Raw genomic sequence first — 16,189 nt, forward strand, 5'->3', positions numbered from 1 at the left:
TTCTTCTGAACTACTGAAAGAGATGCACAATGAAGAATGACGACAACAAGAAAAGCATTTATTGTTATCATTATCATCATCAATTCTCAAATGAATTCAAGAGTGATGACGATGATGATGATAATAATAATGGTGGTGGTGGTGGTGGTGGTAGAGATAGCGGTGATAAGTGCAATAAGAGGAATAATAATGGTAATAGATGTTCAGTAAGCCAATAAAGGGATTTGTGAATATTGCTGTTTGAAATTTAGCGATAGAACAGACAAATGGAGAGAGATTAGGGTTTATGAAAGGAGAAACTACAAACCTCGGGTTTATCTCGAATTGTGCAACTGTTAACTGCAGATGAGGATGCATTCCATTCAGAATGCTGCAAAGAAAAAAGAAAAGAAACAAATGATTTTGAACACAAAAAAAAAATAAAAATGGAGAGAAATAACATTTTAAAGAAGACAAAAAACAAGAACTACAGTAACAATGACGATTGAAAACAAATTACACGGCGACAATTTTACTGCAAATAAATAAGGGAATTGCCAATTGGCTTTGATAAAATTTAAAATGCATTTATTTGTAGCCATTATTTCATTTGTTGCAGCTGGTACTGTAAGTGGCAAAAACAGATAGAGAATGAGAGGGGGAGACAGAGGGAAAGAGAGAGAGAGAGAGAAAGAGAGAGGAGATAGAGAGAGAGAGAGGGAGAGCGAGAGAGAGAATTGTCATGTGGCATTTGGTAATGTACTTCTTTTGATTTTTGAGCTCTAATCCTGCTAAGATTGACTGTTTTTCATCCTTCCAGAGATGATAAAATAAAATGCCAGTCAAATACAGACATGATTAATTAGAAGATGTCCCCTCTCTTCTGAGTTTGTGGTTATAGCTAATTGAAATTATCATTATTATTATTATTATTATTATTATTATTATTATTAAGGTGATGAGCTGGCAGACTCCTTAGCACATCAGGCAAAATACTTCATGACATTTCGTCTGCCTTTACGTTCTGATTTCACATTCTGCCAAGGTTGACTTTACCATTCATCCTTTCAAGGTCGATAAATTAAGTACCAATGAAACACTGGAATCAATATAATCGACTTATCCCTAACCCTAACCCTAACCCTAACCCTAACCCTAACCCTAACCCTAACCCTAACCCTTACACTAAAAATGGCTGCTTTTGAAATCAGCTGTATTTGTATAACTATGTCGCAGTATGTGTTTATATCAATATGTCTACATGCGAATGTTAGAGTCACTCAAAAATTTAAGTGAATTCTGGCAGAAACATTAGCACGCTGGGTGAAATGCTTAGCGGTATTTAGTCTGTCTTTACATTCTGAGTTCAAATCCCGCTGAGGTTGACTCTGACTTTCATCTTTGCAGGGTCGATAAATTAAGTACCAGCTGCGTACTGAGTTCAATCTAATCGACTGGCCTCTCCCGAAAAATTTCTGGCCTTGTGCCTAGAGTAGAAAAGAGTGTTTAAGTGAATTCTTTTTTATTCATTTAGTTAACGGTTTCACTCATTATACATAACAGTAACCATTGTGGAACTCATACTCGACATTAAATACTGCAGTTCATTATATCAAGACCAGAATGTCTAGACCGGTACTTATCGACCTCAGAACGATAAAATGTGTGCTGACTGAGAAGCAAGTTTTGAATTGAGAATGTAAAGAGATGTAACCAAATGTCACAAAGTATTTTGTCAGATGCTCAACCGATTCTGCTGTCTACCACCTATGGCAGGGTTTCTCAACCATTTTACCATTATGTAACCCTTGAAATAAATTACATGTCTCAAGGAATCCCTTCACAAAAAAATTATATACTATATCTTTCTCATATTTTCCATTGTAGCTTACGTGATAAATATCATATATATATGGTTGTTATATTTTTTGCTAACATAATAAGTTACATAGGATGATGTCTATATCATAATAACCAATAATATGCTGTGCATGTATAATAATATTATGATCATGAAATTAGCATCAGCTTGTCTCATTCTTTGTCGTGGAACTCCTAGGAACCTTTTGCGGAACCCTAGGGCTCCAGGGAACCCTGGTTCAGAAATGCTGACCTATGGCAATATGCCTATATATGTGTGTTATCTCTGTGTATACCAATGTCTCCTTCACACACATCGATGTTTCTCTATGTTCACGTTGATATCTGTATATACTTATGTTGATATCACTAACTGTCCATGATGATCTTCCTATGTATGCATATGTGTTTGTGAGTGCAAGTGCGTACATGTGTAAGTCAGTTTCTCACCCTGTCTATGTTTGTGGGTCAAAATGTCAACACATAATGTCAATGTTATTTCAAGCAAGTGGGCTGCACTACTAAAAAAATCCAAAGTGATTTTTCATTAAGTATGCCATCCAGAATACCCCATGGGCAGTATTTTGCCCATGGCTGATGTATATTAAAATGCCTGTGTGGATGCCAATATTTCTCTATCCCTGAATATTAATATCTTTCTGTATGTATGTCAATATATTTATACATATATGTATGTATGTGTGTGCATGTGTGTGTATATATATATATATATAAACCAATACATTTATACTTGTATTTTAATATCTGTACATGTACCACTATCTCAATGTGTGCATACACACACACATATACATACATACATATATGTGTGTGTGTGTGTGTGTATTTTCAAGTATTTATATCAAAATCTATCAATACCTGTGAGCACATCTTTATTTTAATGTGAGTGTATATATATATATATATATATATATATATATATATATATATGTATATGTGTATATCCACACACACACACACACACACATATGTTGCTCAGTGTGTATATATCAAAACTTTTATGTATGCCTGTCCATATCTCCCAAGGTTTTGTGTGTGTGTGTGTGTATGTGTGTGTGTGTGTGTGTGTATGTGTGTGTGTGTGTGTGTGTGTGTATTTCTGTCAGAAATCAAAACCAATCAAAAGAACAACAACAACTACAACAAAAAAAGAAGCACATTATAGTGATGGTGGGGGGTGGGGAAGATAAGTGTTATTTTTATTTACCATGTTTTCTTGTAAAGATATCATACTGATGTTGTAAAAGTGATTTCTGAAATTGGAAAAATAAAACAGAAAAAAATCAGAAAAACAAAAAAAAAATTCAAATACGCACACACATACTAAAAAAAAACGTATAAACAGATTTAAATTTAGAAAAATAAAAGAAAAAAATCAGATAAATGAATCAATAAATGATAACTAAAAATCGTATAAAAATGCATATACAATAGAGATGGTACATATTTTAAAAATACATGAGCATTTAACACAATTCCCCAAACAATTTATTCATTTCGTTTATCATTGGTCTCACAGTGTCTATCTCTGAAGAAATAAATGGAGACATCTAAAAATCTCTCTCTGTCTCTCTCTCTCTCTCTCTGTTATAGTCTTTCTCTTTCTCTCCATGTATGTGTGTATGTATATATATATATATATGTGTTTTTGTGTGTGTGTATATATATATATATATATATATATATATATATATATATATATATATATATATACACACATATGTATAATACAATATATATATATATATATATATACTACATATACATATATAATATAATGTTATGATATATACAATGCAAACATGCATGTAGATACAAGCAAATGCACATATGCACACACATAACCTACGTAAGCATTGTCACTCTCATAAACGCACACCTACATATATTTGTCTGCATTGAGGTCAATTCAGTGCTCTCATTTTCGATAGTGGAAATCAGAATTGCCAAAGAACTTTCTATCTTAAAATTGAAATGGGTAAACAATACAGACAAAATTGGAGAGAAGAAAGATTTTAGAATCCCCCCTGAGAATAAAAGTTGAGTACAAATATAAATGGATGTTTAAAAGAAGTTGATTACTCATTGCTATTGTTACTCTAGAGAGTTAAGAATCAAAATCACATTAAAATTTTTAGAGAATTAATGTATCTTTAGAACTGTGTTTAAAAAGCAGCATTAGCTGTGAGGTTAAGCTGCTGAACTTGTACACTACAGAGCCAAGAGTTCAAACTTGGTTCCTACAATGGTGAAATATGTAGAGGATGCTCTATTTGATAAACTAATGAGGCAACCATAAAGACATGGCTTATCATCAAGTGGACTGCATGGCCAAAGAAATTTAAGGAATTTTTCTTTAGGCTTGTCATTTAGCAAGTTTTGCAGGCTGCAGTTTGCCCATGACTGGCATAAAAATTCTCTTGTAACACAGTGTGGTACACTTTAATTCTTTAGCATCTAAACTGGCCACATCTGGCCAAAATATTCAACTCGTTTTATATTCAAACTCCCCGAATTTGCACATGATTTCTATTTCTTAACAGGAAAGCCTTTACACAATCTTTCAACTTGCTAGAAATAACAGACAAATTCTCCCAAATTAAATTCTACCATCTTTAAAAATGGAAGGACACATTGGTCAATCGAGTCCAAGATAGATAAGAGAGGATGGCTATTAGTGAAATGGTTTTGATCAATCAAAGCTGACCAAGAAATAAACAACTCTCATCCAGTTGGACCAACCAACCTAGGTAGACAGGCTGGACAATTTAGATGAACTGTTTTCACTATGATACAGACAAGACACACATTGCTAATGATCAAAAGGATCAAATAATCAATCTTGTGGCTAATTGCCTGGCACCTTATCTACTCAGCCTACCAAACTGTTGATTTTACATATACCCAGTAAAAAACAGAAATCCTTGATTTTATGCAAAAAGGTGTCACACCAATTCAGAAGACAGTTTCGAGATAACTGTAATTACCTATTTATAGTCAGCTTGCCAGTGCCGATGGACTGGCTCCTGTGAAGGTGGCATGTAAAACACACCATTTCGAGCGTGGCTGTTGCCAGTTCCGCCTGACTGGCCCTCGTGCCGGTGTCACGTAAAAGCACCCACTACACTCTCGGAGTGGTTGGTATTAGGAAGGGCATCTAGTTGTAGAAACTCTGCCAAATCAGATTGGAGCCTGGTGTAGCCATCTGGTTCACCAGTCCTCAGTCAAATCGTCCAACCCATGCTAGCATGGAAAGCGGACGTTAAACGATGATTATGATGATGACGTAATATCATAGCAGCAGCTGCTGCCACCATCAGTGAGCCAACGACAGATTCTCTAGTTGCAGCTAAATCCTTCTCGACCACACTCTACTGTCTAAACAGACAAACTGATTAATATAGTCCAGTGTGGACTATGCCTGAAACAAAAGGGGGATGGTCATGGATAGAAAGCCTTTAGTTTCGAGTCTGCCTGATCAGAGCAGACTCAGGGTTACGTAATACCAACACCTTGAAAAACCTCTACAGCTACTTCATCTCCATGGCTGATAGAAATAACAAAGAAGAAGGACCTTTGAGACACAAAATGAAAAGGTAGCTAACACTACAATATGTTCTTATTGGATCAATAGATCACATATTGAACAGATCACATATTGGCTTCACTAACTGAGTATTCCAGATCTTTGATTAACAGAACAATCAAAGCTATGAATTCCAAGTGACTGAAGATTCATGCTATTGATATTTGTACCCTTAGCAAAGTCCTCAAGCAAACAACAACAGAACTCAGTATATGGGTAACATGAGCAGCCCCTTGCATTTGAAATACAATCCATCTGATGGGTGCCCACAGAGTTTCTGTACATTTAATTTTACTCAAAAGGTTTATATTAACTGAATGTTATGGAAGAAGACACTTGACTGAGGTGTTACGTGATGAAATCAAATTGAGAAAGTTATGATTATGAAGCAATCTTCTTAACTACATAACCATAGAAATCAATAAAATTCTTGGTTCAATAAGATTTTTCATAAGATTCTTGAAGTTAAGAGAATGATGGACAACTAAATGAATGATTTGAAGAATTAATTACATATTATAACATTTCTCAGATCATGAATTATTGGAATTCTAATTTAAATATTTATGTCTGTTAATCATTCTCATCTAAAGGAATACATATACATATAAAACATTGCACTTTGATTGTCTTTGGGTATTTGATATTTTGCTGCTGCAACAACAAAGAGCGGAGGTGATGATGATGATGATGATGATGATGATGATGAAGATGACACAACCAGTACTGATATCATGTGAATAGTGAGTAATGAAATTCTATTGATTTTGGAAAATTTCAAGACAACTCAGCTACCTATCAAGTGCTATCATAAGCAACTTTCCAAATAAAACAAAAATATGCTAAGCTAAAATGGGAGACTCCCCTGTCACCATTTGACTTGTAAGAAATAGTAACTAAATCTCCTTTGAATCACATCTTACTACTATTTTACAAAAGAACGATACAGAGGTTATTAGCATTTAAACTGGCCATATCCAGCTCCAATATTCTTCTTGCCTTATGTTCAAACTGACCTAATCTGGCTTCACACTCCCACTGTAAAAAGCATTCCAAAAGATAAGTAATTAGTACATCAAAATCTTGAGGCTACAAGTTATTGATGGTTAAATCAAAATACTGTAATACATTTGACAGAGTAATCTGAATGCTAAAGGGTTAAATAATAACATGCCAAAATGAGAGCCTCTGCATTGTCCTTAGGCCTGCTAGAAGCAGCAACCAAAATCTCTCAAATCACACTTAAAAATGGCAGAATACATTAGATGCTATACCCTTTAGTCCAAGATACAGTATGACTAGAAACAATGGGATGGTTGCAGCAAGAATAACTATGATCACAGGTTTACTTGAGCAGTGTTTACCTTGGGTTACACAACATCAACTGTAATGAGCCAATAAAGATAGTAGTTTCCTCTATCGTAAATAGTAATCAAATGTTGGGGAATTAAACTCTATCACTTTTGAAAGTACACTGGATAATATAGTTTAAGATATGCAATGCCTAAATGATAAGACTGTCAGCTTTCATAATAAGCTTGCTAGATCAGAACAGACATGGAGTTTAATAACACAATTTTTTTCACCATGATATGGTATATATTTCCAGAAAATTAGAGTGGATCATTTTTTTTACATTATTTACATTTGACGGATATTTGTCCTCATCTTGTTTGTTGTTAACACAACGTTTCGGCTGATATACCCTCCAGCCTTCGTCAGGTGTCTTGGGGAAATTTCGAACCTGGGTTCTCATTCCTAACGATGTTACTATTATTATTATATTATTATTATTATTATTACTATTATTAATCAGGTCGCTGCAGTGAATCGAACTCGGAACCTTGGGGTTAGTAACCAGCGCTTTTAACCACTACGCCATACGCCCGTGGGCAATTATGGGGTGAATTTTAAGGCTTATAAATCTATTATTCACGGCAGCAACCTGATTAATAATAGTAATCTATTATTCACTGCAGCTACCTGATTAATAATAGTAATAATAATAATAATAATATAATAATAGTAACATCGTTAGGAATGAGAACCCAGGTTCGAAATTTCCCCAAGACACCTGACGAAGGCTGGAGGGTATATCAGCCGAAACGTTGTGTTAACAACAAACAAGATGAGGACAAATATTCGTCAAATGTAAATAATGTAAATAATGTAAATAATTCCTCATCTCTTAAATATAGAACTGTATTAGATTGGATCATTTCATATAAGGGAGAATTCTGAATCACAGGAAGGCTTAGCACAGAGATGAGTCAAACCAGTATCATGCCAGGCCAGGTATAGTCCTGGGTATTGTTACCTTAGCCTTACAGCAATAACAAAATCAACAATGATTATTCATAGATAAAAAAAAAAGAGTTTTCTTTATGAATTGAAGAGGGAAACAAGAATACAAGTGCTTGAGCAATTTTCTCACCTTGCTGCCACCATCATGTTATCGCCTTGAACCATAAGTATGCGATAATGGTTCGGCCGTGTCTCGTTCCTCGTAAACCATTCGATTCCATTGCCAACTCCTGGAAAATGAAGAAATATATATATGAATAAAAGATAAATGACTAAAACGATTAAATAAGAAGATAAACATCGTTGATTTTTCAACATTTTGTTTCACAGTGTTTTGTTTGTCATCAACTACCACCAGCAAAATATGGACACGTGTGTGGAGAGAGGGAGAGAGAGAGAAAGAGAAAAAGAGAGAGAGAGAAAGAGAGAGAGAGAGAGAGAGAGAGAGAGAGAGAGAGAGAGAGAGAGAGAGAGACATGTTTATTGACTAATAAATTACACTTTTTTTTCTCATTTAATATTATATTCAACCTCTTTAGCTATTTAATGAATCATGAATTAAACATGCATATGTATGCACTCGGTTACACAGTAGATACAAACATACATACATACATACATACATACGGATAAACAAATATGTATAAGGATACATACACATGCACACACTGCTAGCTACTTAAATAGATGAGATGCACATAGAGGACAATATTAGAGACCAATGGCTATATGCATAAGTTTATACATGCACACACACATTTATATATGTATGAGTGTGTGTATATATGCATGTATATATGTATGTGGGGAAAGAGAAAGAAGACAAAGAATAAGAATAAAAGGTGGCTAGATACACATAGATGAATAAACATTTGTTCTTTATTTCCTGATCTATTTGATGATCAAAAAACAAAGATAAATAGATATATTAGCTTCAGTGATTTATTTCTTCCAGATAGTTTGGACAATACTGTCAGAGGCAGGCAGTTAAACATACACACACATGGATGGATGGATGGCTGAACAAATGGACAGATGAATGGATGGCTGGATAAACGGATACATAAGATATAAAGAGTAACTATTTAGCATTTAAACTGACCATGTCCGGCCAAAATATTATTGTTGTTTTATGTTCAAACTGACCAGGTAAGGACTCTCACACCTACCCTACAATGTCATCCTAAAAAATAAACAGTTACATCATGGAAATCTCAAAGGCATGAGATAATGCCTGATTACTTCAAAACCATATGGATAAATAAACATTACATTTGTCAGTGTAATCTGAATGCTAAAGAGTTAAAAAAGAAAGTTGAGACACACACAGATAATTCTACTGAAAGAAATTTATGGTTTCCAATGAATGGATGAATAGTTTCATATTGCAATAATACAGCAAAAGGTGATTGGTTTGATTCTTACTTAAGTCACTAAAAATTGTCTTCACATCACTAGAAAGCAATTTCTTTTTCTTTAAGACATGCTAGCAAAAATGACGAAAGATATATCCACACACATACAAATACAAGTGTACATATAGGAATATGCATGAACAGAAACACAGATTAGGGTGTATATATATATGTCACATTCACACACATTTAAATAAGCAGGTCACGCTACATGCACACATGCTAACATCTGCAAATCCATAGAGCAGCAACAAACAGATGTGTGTGTATACATAAATATATATGTATGTGTTTGTGTGTATGTATGTATGTATATATATATATATATATATATATATATATATATATGTATATATATATGTAAACATATATATGTATATATACATAAATGCACACACACACACAAAGAAGCATGCACATACATATATATATATATATATATATATATATATATATATATATATATATATATATACTTACATATGAAGTATATTTAGTTACATTTATTTTACATTTTGTGACAAACACCACTATTGTTTAAAAGTTTATCAGTGAATTAATCACTGACTCATATTCTTGATGGCAAGTGTGATAAGGGAGTGTTTTTCCAACTTGGACAGAGTGATTATCACAAAGTACTTTTGTTCAAAAGCTTTTGTTTATCAGTTTTCTCAGAAATTTGCACATTGAAGAAACGCACACACAACACATACACGCATAATCATACATATACACAAATACACAGAAAAGATGGACTTCTGAGAAGTGGGATCAAACCAAATTATATAAATACTAAGCAAGGCCCCTTAACCATATCTGTAAAATCTCTTTAGGAAATATAAAAAATGACGAGTGTTACGCAAAAGATATGGTGAGGAAAAATCTATTCACCCTTATCTCACCCATTTTCTTATTCTCTTCTAGTCCTTCATCTACCCCACATTGACCCTAGCACCTTTCTATCCTAGAAACCCAGCTACCAAGGAATTCATTGGTAAACATAATAAACTTTACCAGTTCAAAAAAGAGGACACATGCCCAAGGTTTAACATCATCACCTGGTCCTTGGCTGGGTACTTTCAGCAGAGTTTTCTCTCTGATGCAAATATATAGTGCAGGAGTGGTAGTGTGGTAAGAATCTTGCTTCCCAACCACATGGTTCTTGGTTCAGCTCTGCTGTGTGGCACTTGGCACTTTGGGCAAGTGTCTTCTACTACAGGCCTGGGCCAACCAAAACCTTGTAAGTGGATTTGTTAGATGGATTGTGAAAAAGGCTCATTTTGTGTGTGTGTGTGTTTGCTCCCCACCACTGCTTGACAGCTGGTGTTGGTTTGTTGATGTCCCTGTAACTTAGCAGTTTGGCAAAAGAAACAGACAGAATAAGTGCCAGACTTTGAAAAGTCAGTACTGGGGTCAATTTGCTTAACTAAACCCTTCAAGATGATGCCCCAGCATGGCCGCAGTTCAATAACTGAAATAAGTAGAAGGTAAAAGATAGAAGATATGTTTGAAAGCCTTACTAGGCTTTTCTGCCACCCAAGAGCCACCCAGTGATTGAAATTGGCAACAAATTAGATTCACAAGTAAAAGCAGCACCAATATTTACTGCAAGAACACAGTAAGGGAGGCAGTAGTTGTAGTGCCAATATTGGTTCAACATATTTATAGTTGTTAGCAACTGTGTTGGTGTTGTAGCAAGTCCTCACTGATTCAGCAGACCTATGGCATACAAGATGTAGATCAAACAGCTGACAACTGACAAGTCCCTTGGGGTCCTGTTGACAATTGACAAGTCCTGCTGGGGGTCACTGGGGTGCTGCAGCCATGCAGCATATCTAGGGTTAGAAAGTTGGCAGAGCCCATTCCTCTCCATGCTAAACTCATTTCTACAGCTAAGTGGATGGAAACACATGAAATGAAGTGTTTTGCTCAAGAACACAACAGATCGCGCAGTCCAGGAATCAAAACCACAATCTTACAGTTGTGAATCCAACACCCTAACCACTAAGCAAGCTGCCTCCACTAGTGGCACTCACTTCTGCAACTGAGTGAACTGGATCAACATGAAGGGTAGTATTTTGCTTAAGAACACAATGCATTACCTGGTCCAGGAATTGAAACCACAATCTCACGATCATGAGCTCCATTCCCTAACCACTATAAGATGTAGATCAAACAGCTATGAGCAACTGATCGATTACTTCAGAAACACCATTTTGCCATCCTATTTGAGGACCGTACTGCACACTCACCCAGTGGTTATTGCTTCTGCTGTTTAACCCCAGGCAAGTCTTGATCAAGCAGAACTATGATCAAAAGTATTCTGATTGTAACTTCTTTTCCGGACACTTTACTACAGACAAACTATCCAATATACATTTATCTTGGTAAGGGTGTAATTTGAGAGAAATTCGGGTGCCACTTCCAGCAGGTCAAGCAGCTGTGCAGGGAACTGGTTTATCATATGGGGATGCAGAGTGGCTTGTATGGATATGCTGATTTTCCTCTTCACTGTCCAAGGTCCTGTGGGGTGGAAATGGTAGAAGCAAGGGAAGTGGATTGCACCAATATTCAACAGCTGCAGGTTCTCTGCACTAATTTCTGGTGTTTGTGCATAAAACAAAAGAGCTAATGAGGTTAAAGACACTACTGCGATTTTTGCATGTTATGGCTAAGTTTGGTGATGTGGTGATGGTGGTGGTGGTGGTGTAGTTGATAGTAGTGGTGGTGATGGTGGTGGAAGACGATCTCAATGATGAAGAAACTGAAGCAAGAAAGACTTGTATTAATGGTGTTATATGTGGGAAGGAAGTTAGGCTGGTGTGGTTATAATTATTATGGTTAATTGTTGTTCGTTGTTGCTACAGCTGTTTTTGTTTGTTTTTATGGCCGAAGCTGTTGTTATTGTTGTTGTGGTTGTTGCCGTTATGCTTTGTCCTTTATTAGTGTAGCTGTCAGTACAGCTGCTTCTTTTGTTGGTATTAATGCAAATCTCCTTGTTTTTGCTCTTGTCGGTGTCTCTATTGTTTTTGCAGATGTTTTTCAGTTTTCTTCTACAATTGTTGAAGAAGTAACTGCTGCTACTTCTGCTGCTGCTGCTGCTGAATTAATTGCCATTAAGAAAGAAATCAAATGAAATCAAGTTCAAATTAAATAAATTGATGTTGCTATTGTTATGATTATAAGGGTGGTTGGTGCACGACACAACTAATGGAAGGATTGGTAAACAGTCTTGTGGGATTTAAGCTATATGCCTTTATGAAGACAGCTGCATAAAGAGGTGTCAAGCTCTAATTGTGGAGGGAACATGTGGAAGGGGTAAAGCCAGGGAGATGGGAGACAAAGTGGTGAGAAAGGATCTTCGGAATCTGACCTCACTGAAGAAATGGCAAGGAACCGGGAGTTGTGGTTATTTGCTGTACTTGGGAAGGCATGTCCGGTTAAGTAAAATCTTTGTCAACCATACATACAGGCTTGTCTTTTACAGGTGCCAGTGCCACATAACATACACTTGTGCTAGTGCTGCATAAATGCACCCAGCACACTCTGTACTGTAGTTGGTGATAGGAAGGGCTTCCAGCCATAGAAACCATGCCACAACAGACAATTAGAGTCAGGACAGACTCCCTGGCTAGCCAGCTCCTGTCAATCCGTCCAACCCATGCCAGCATGGAAAACCAAAATTAAATGATGCTGCTACTAATGATAATAATGTTCCAAGTTCAAAACCTTGTAGGGGCATGGAGATGCTAACAGATTCATGTACTTTGTCATCATTTTAATGTAAATTTTTGTAGGCTTTCATGAGTCAAACAAAATTCATCAGGGCATAATATTTTCAATGGACAGATGTTCTTCCTGTCTCCCTAAACTTCCCTAATCCTTCAAACATGAACAGCACAGTAAACAAAAGACTAGGAAGGAAGTATTAGCTTGCTTGAAAACAGGTGAAAGTTGGTGATTGGAAGAGCATCAGGCCATATTATTCTAATTCTATTGTCCTCCAAATCTTATACTTTCAATTAAGAAAGATGTTTAAGTTGTGTTTGTGTCGTGCTTAGAGGCCTCTGTGCATGTACGTGTGTGTGTGCATTTGAGTGTGTGTGTGTTTAATGTTGAGTCAATTGTTGCACATCTACCATTGCATACAGTCCTTAGTTATAAACCAGGATATGCTTCTCATAGCAACATAAAATTAAAGCAAATAGAACTTTAGAATTCTGACAGCTGAATATCAGAAATGACTTACACTCTGTCCAACATACTCTGACCCTCAGTTCTATTATCTCCCACTTGATTCCTTATAAGGACATGACTGTTTGAACTCTGTACAACAATTTAAAACAGTAAAGGTAATTAATACATAACAAGTACGGCTTACGATGTATGTATTAATGCTATGACATTAATCATATCTTTCTCTCTCTCTCTCTCTTTAATTTGCATGCCCTACCTAGCAATCCTCTCCTCTACTTCATACACTATTTCTCTATGCATGAGTGTGCATATACAGATATACCAAGATGGAAAACAGACATCAAATAATAATGATTATATATGTGTGCATTTGCTGATATATATATATATATATATATATATATATATATATATATATGCATATGTGTGTATATATTATAGTAGGGAATTAATCTTTGTAATGAGGATATGAGATACTTTATTTTATCAGCTCAATTTTCAATTGAAATACATATATATATATCGTCATCATCATCATCGTTTAATGTCTGCTTTCCATATATATATATATATATATATATATATATATATACACACACACACACACACACACACACACACACACACACATCAATATATGCATCCGCAAATATGTGTGTGTGTGTGTGTGTGCGCATGTGTTCGTTATGGATTAAACGTGCTGACATTCAAATTGCTAGCGATAACTCATTTATTCTAAATGACCTGACTATGTCCTTATTTATGTATCACCCCTAAGAATACACACACACACACAAACACTTTCAATCTCTCAGTCATGCACTCATGGATACAACAGCCTGTCCTACCTGAGAGCTGATTCTATCACAAGATGATCAAAATACCAACACCATAATCACTAGGCTACTCACCTATACACATACATACACACACACACACACATATACATATATATATGTGCCGGTGGCACGTAAAAAGCACCCACTACACTCTCGGAGTAGTTGGCGTTAGGAAGGACATCCAGCTGTAGAAACTCTGCCAGATCAGATTGGAGTCTGGTGTAGCCATCTGGTTCGCCAGTCCCCAGTCAAATTGTCCAACACATGCTAGCATGGAAAGCGGATGTTAAACGATGATGATGATGATGGTGATATATATAAACATACACTCTTTTACACGTTTCAGTCATTTGATTGTGGCCATGCTGGAGCACCGCCCTTAGTTGAAGAAATCAATCCCAGGACTTATTCTTTGTAAGCCTAGTATTCTATCAGTCTCTTTTGCTGAACCGCTAAGTATCAGGGACACAAACACACCAAACATTAGTTGTCAAGTGATGGTGAGGCGACAAACACAGACACAAAGACACACAAATAAACATACATACATCATCATCATCATTTAACGTCCGTGTTCCATACTACCAGGGGTGGGATGGTACCACAAGAGCTGGCCAGGCCGAAGATGGTACCACAAGAGCTGGCCAGGCCGAAGCTTGCACCAGACTTCTGGGACTGTTTTGGCAGGAGTTTTACAGCTGGATGCCCTTCTTAACACCAACCACTCAGCAGAGTGGACTTAGTGCTTTTTTTTCAAGTACACTCAATATATCTCACCTCCAAAGATTTGACTTCTATTTCTAGCACGCCCTGCTACCACATAACAGCCATTTGCGATAATGGACCTGAAATACTTGTTTCATGGTAGAAGGGTGTGCAAGAAATGGCAGCCAAATCTTTCCTTTTCTGGGGAAAGGAGCTATTTACACATGATTTCAATGCCACATTTGTTGAAAGCATGCGAAATAACATGGAAAAGAAATAAGAAAAATCCCAGGAAACAAAACTCCATTGCTGGGAAGCTCAGACCTCCCTAGTGACCCAACGGGTAACGAGTAGTGTAGTCTAGTATATATTACAAATAAAAGGAAGATTAAAAGTCAAATTTCCCATATATTCATATCTGTTCTGATTGGATGGGTCATTGTTGAAAAGCAACCAATGATATTTGTTGTTTGATTCTTTTCCTGAAACTAATATGATGTCTCTTGAGTTTAAAATTATCTATATCATTTCTCATACACACCTTCTTCCGTTTAACTGATTATAAGCGTTTTTTATATTATATTAATTATATTATATTACATTTTATATACACACACATATATATATATATATATATATATATATATATATATATATATATATATATGTATATGTATGTATGTATGTATGTATATATATATATATCTTACAGACTGTACAAGGTTATTCGCTTTACACTCAGGAAATGGGTAAAAAGAAGGAAATGTCTTTTACGCATCAAGTATTCACTCTTACGTATACATACATATGTCTACATACATGCATACATTGCATGCTTATATATCCTGTTAGTATTAACAAATGGTAAAAAAAAAAAAAAGAGTACTCAATATCATGATTGAGCTAAATAATATATTTCATTTTGTTTGAGTCAATCTTTTGCTACCCTGATTTTCACTTGTAGGTGCATGGAATCTGATATGCCTGAAGATCTTAGACTGAAACTCAGAGTAGCAAAAGACAAATATGATCAAAATAAATTAAAATTATATATATATATATATAAATACCTATATATGTATGTATGTGTGTATATATATTTATATATATATATGTATATATATATATTCATTGGACACTAAACTCTGCTTGTGAAGACCTGTTGAGACAAGTGAAATCGAAATCAAATCAGTGGAGTGCTAAGAGCACCGTCCAAGCGTGATCATTGCCAGAGCAGCTGTCTGGCTTCCATGTCGGTGGCACGTAAAAAGCACCATTTGAGC

The 16,189-nt window shown here is 35.6% G+C and overlaps 1 protein-coding gene across 7 annotated transcripts in view; it reads right to left on the reverse strand.

The window, feature by feature from the left end:
• Positions 1-16,189, reverse strand: part of LOC106872300 (semaphorin-1A) — a 407,407-nt gene that overhangs the window by 79,187 nt on the left and 312,031 nt on the right. For all 7 annotated transcript variants that reach the window (XM_089348635.1, XM_014919257.3, XM_089348636.1 and 4 more), the window contains exons 2-4: positions 7,881-7,980; positions 3,068-3,113; positions 308-370 (exon numbers count right to left, since the gene is read on the reverse strand). In XM_089348635.1, coding sequence (XP_089204761.1) covers positions 308-370; positions 3,068-3,113; positions 7,881-7,980 — 209 coding nt within the window. The remainder of the gene's footprint in view (positions 1-307; positions 371-3,067; positions 3,114-7,880; positions 7,981-16,189) is intronic.

This window comes from Octopus bimaculoides, chromosome 3 (assembly GCF_046866305.1).
Source record: "Octopus bimaculoides isolate indiv1 chromosome 3, ASM4686630v1, whole genome shotgun sequence".
NCBI classification, from domain to species: Eukaryota; Metazoa; Mollusca; class Cephalopoda; order Octopoda; family Octopodidae; genus Octopus; species Octopus bimaculoides.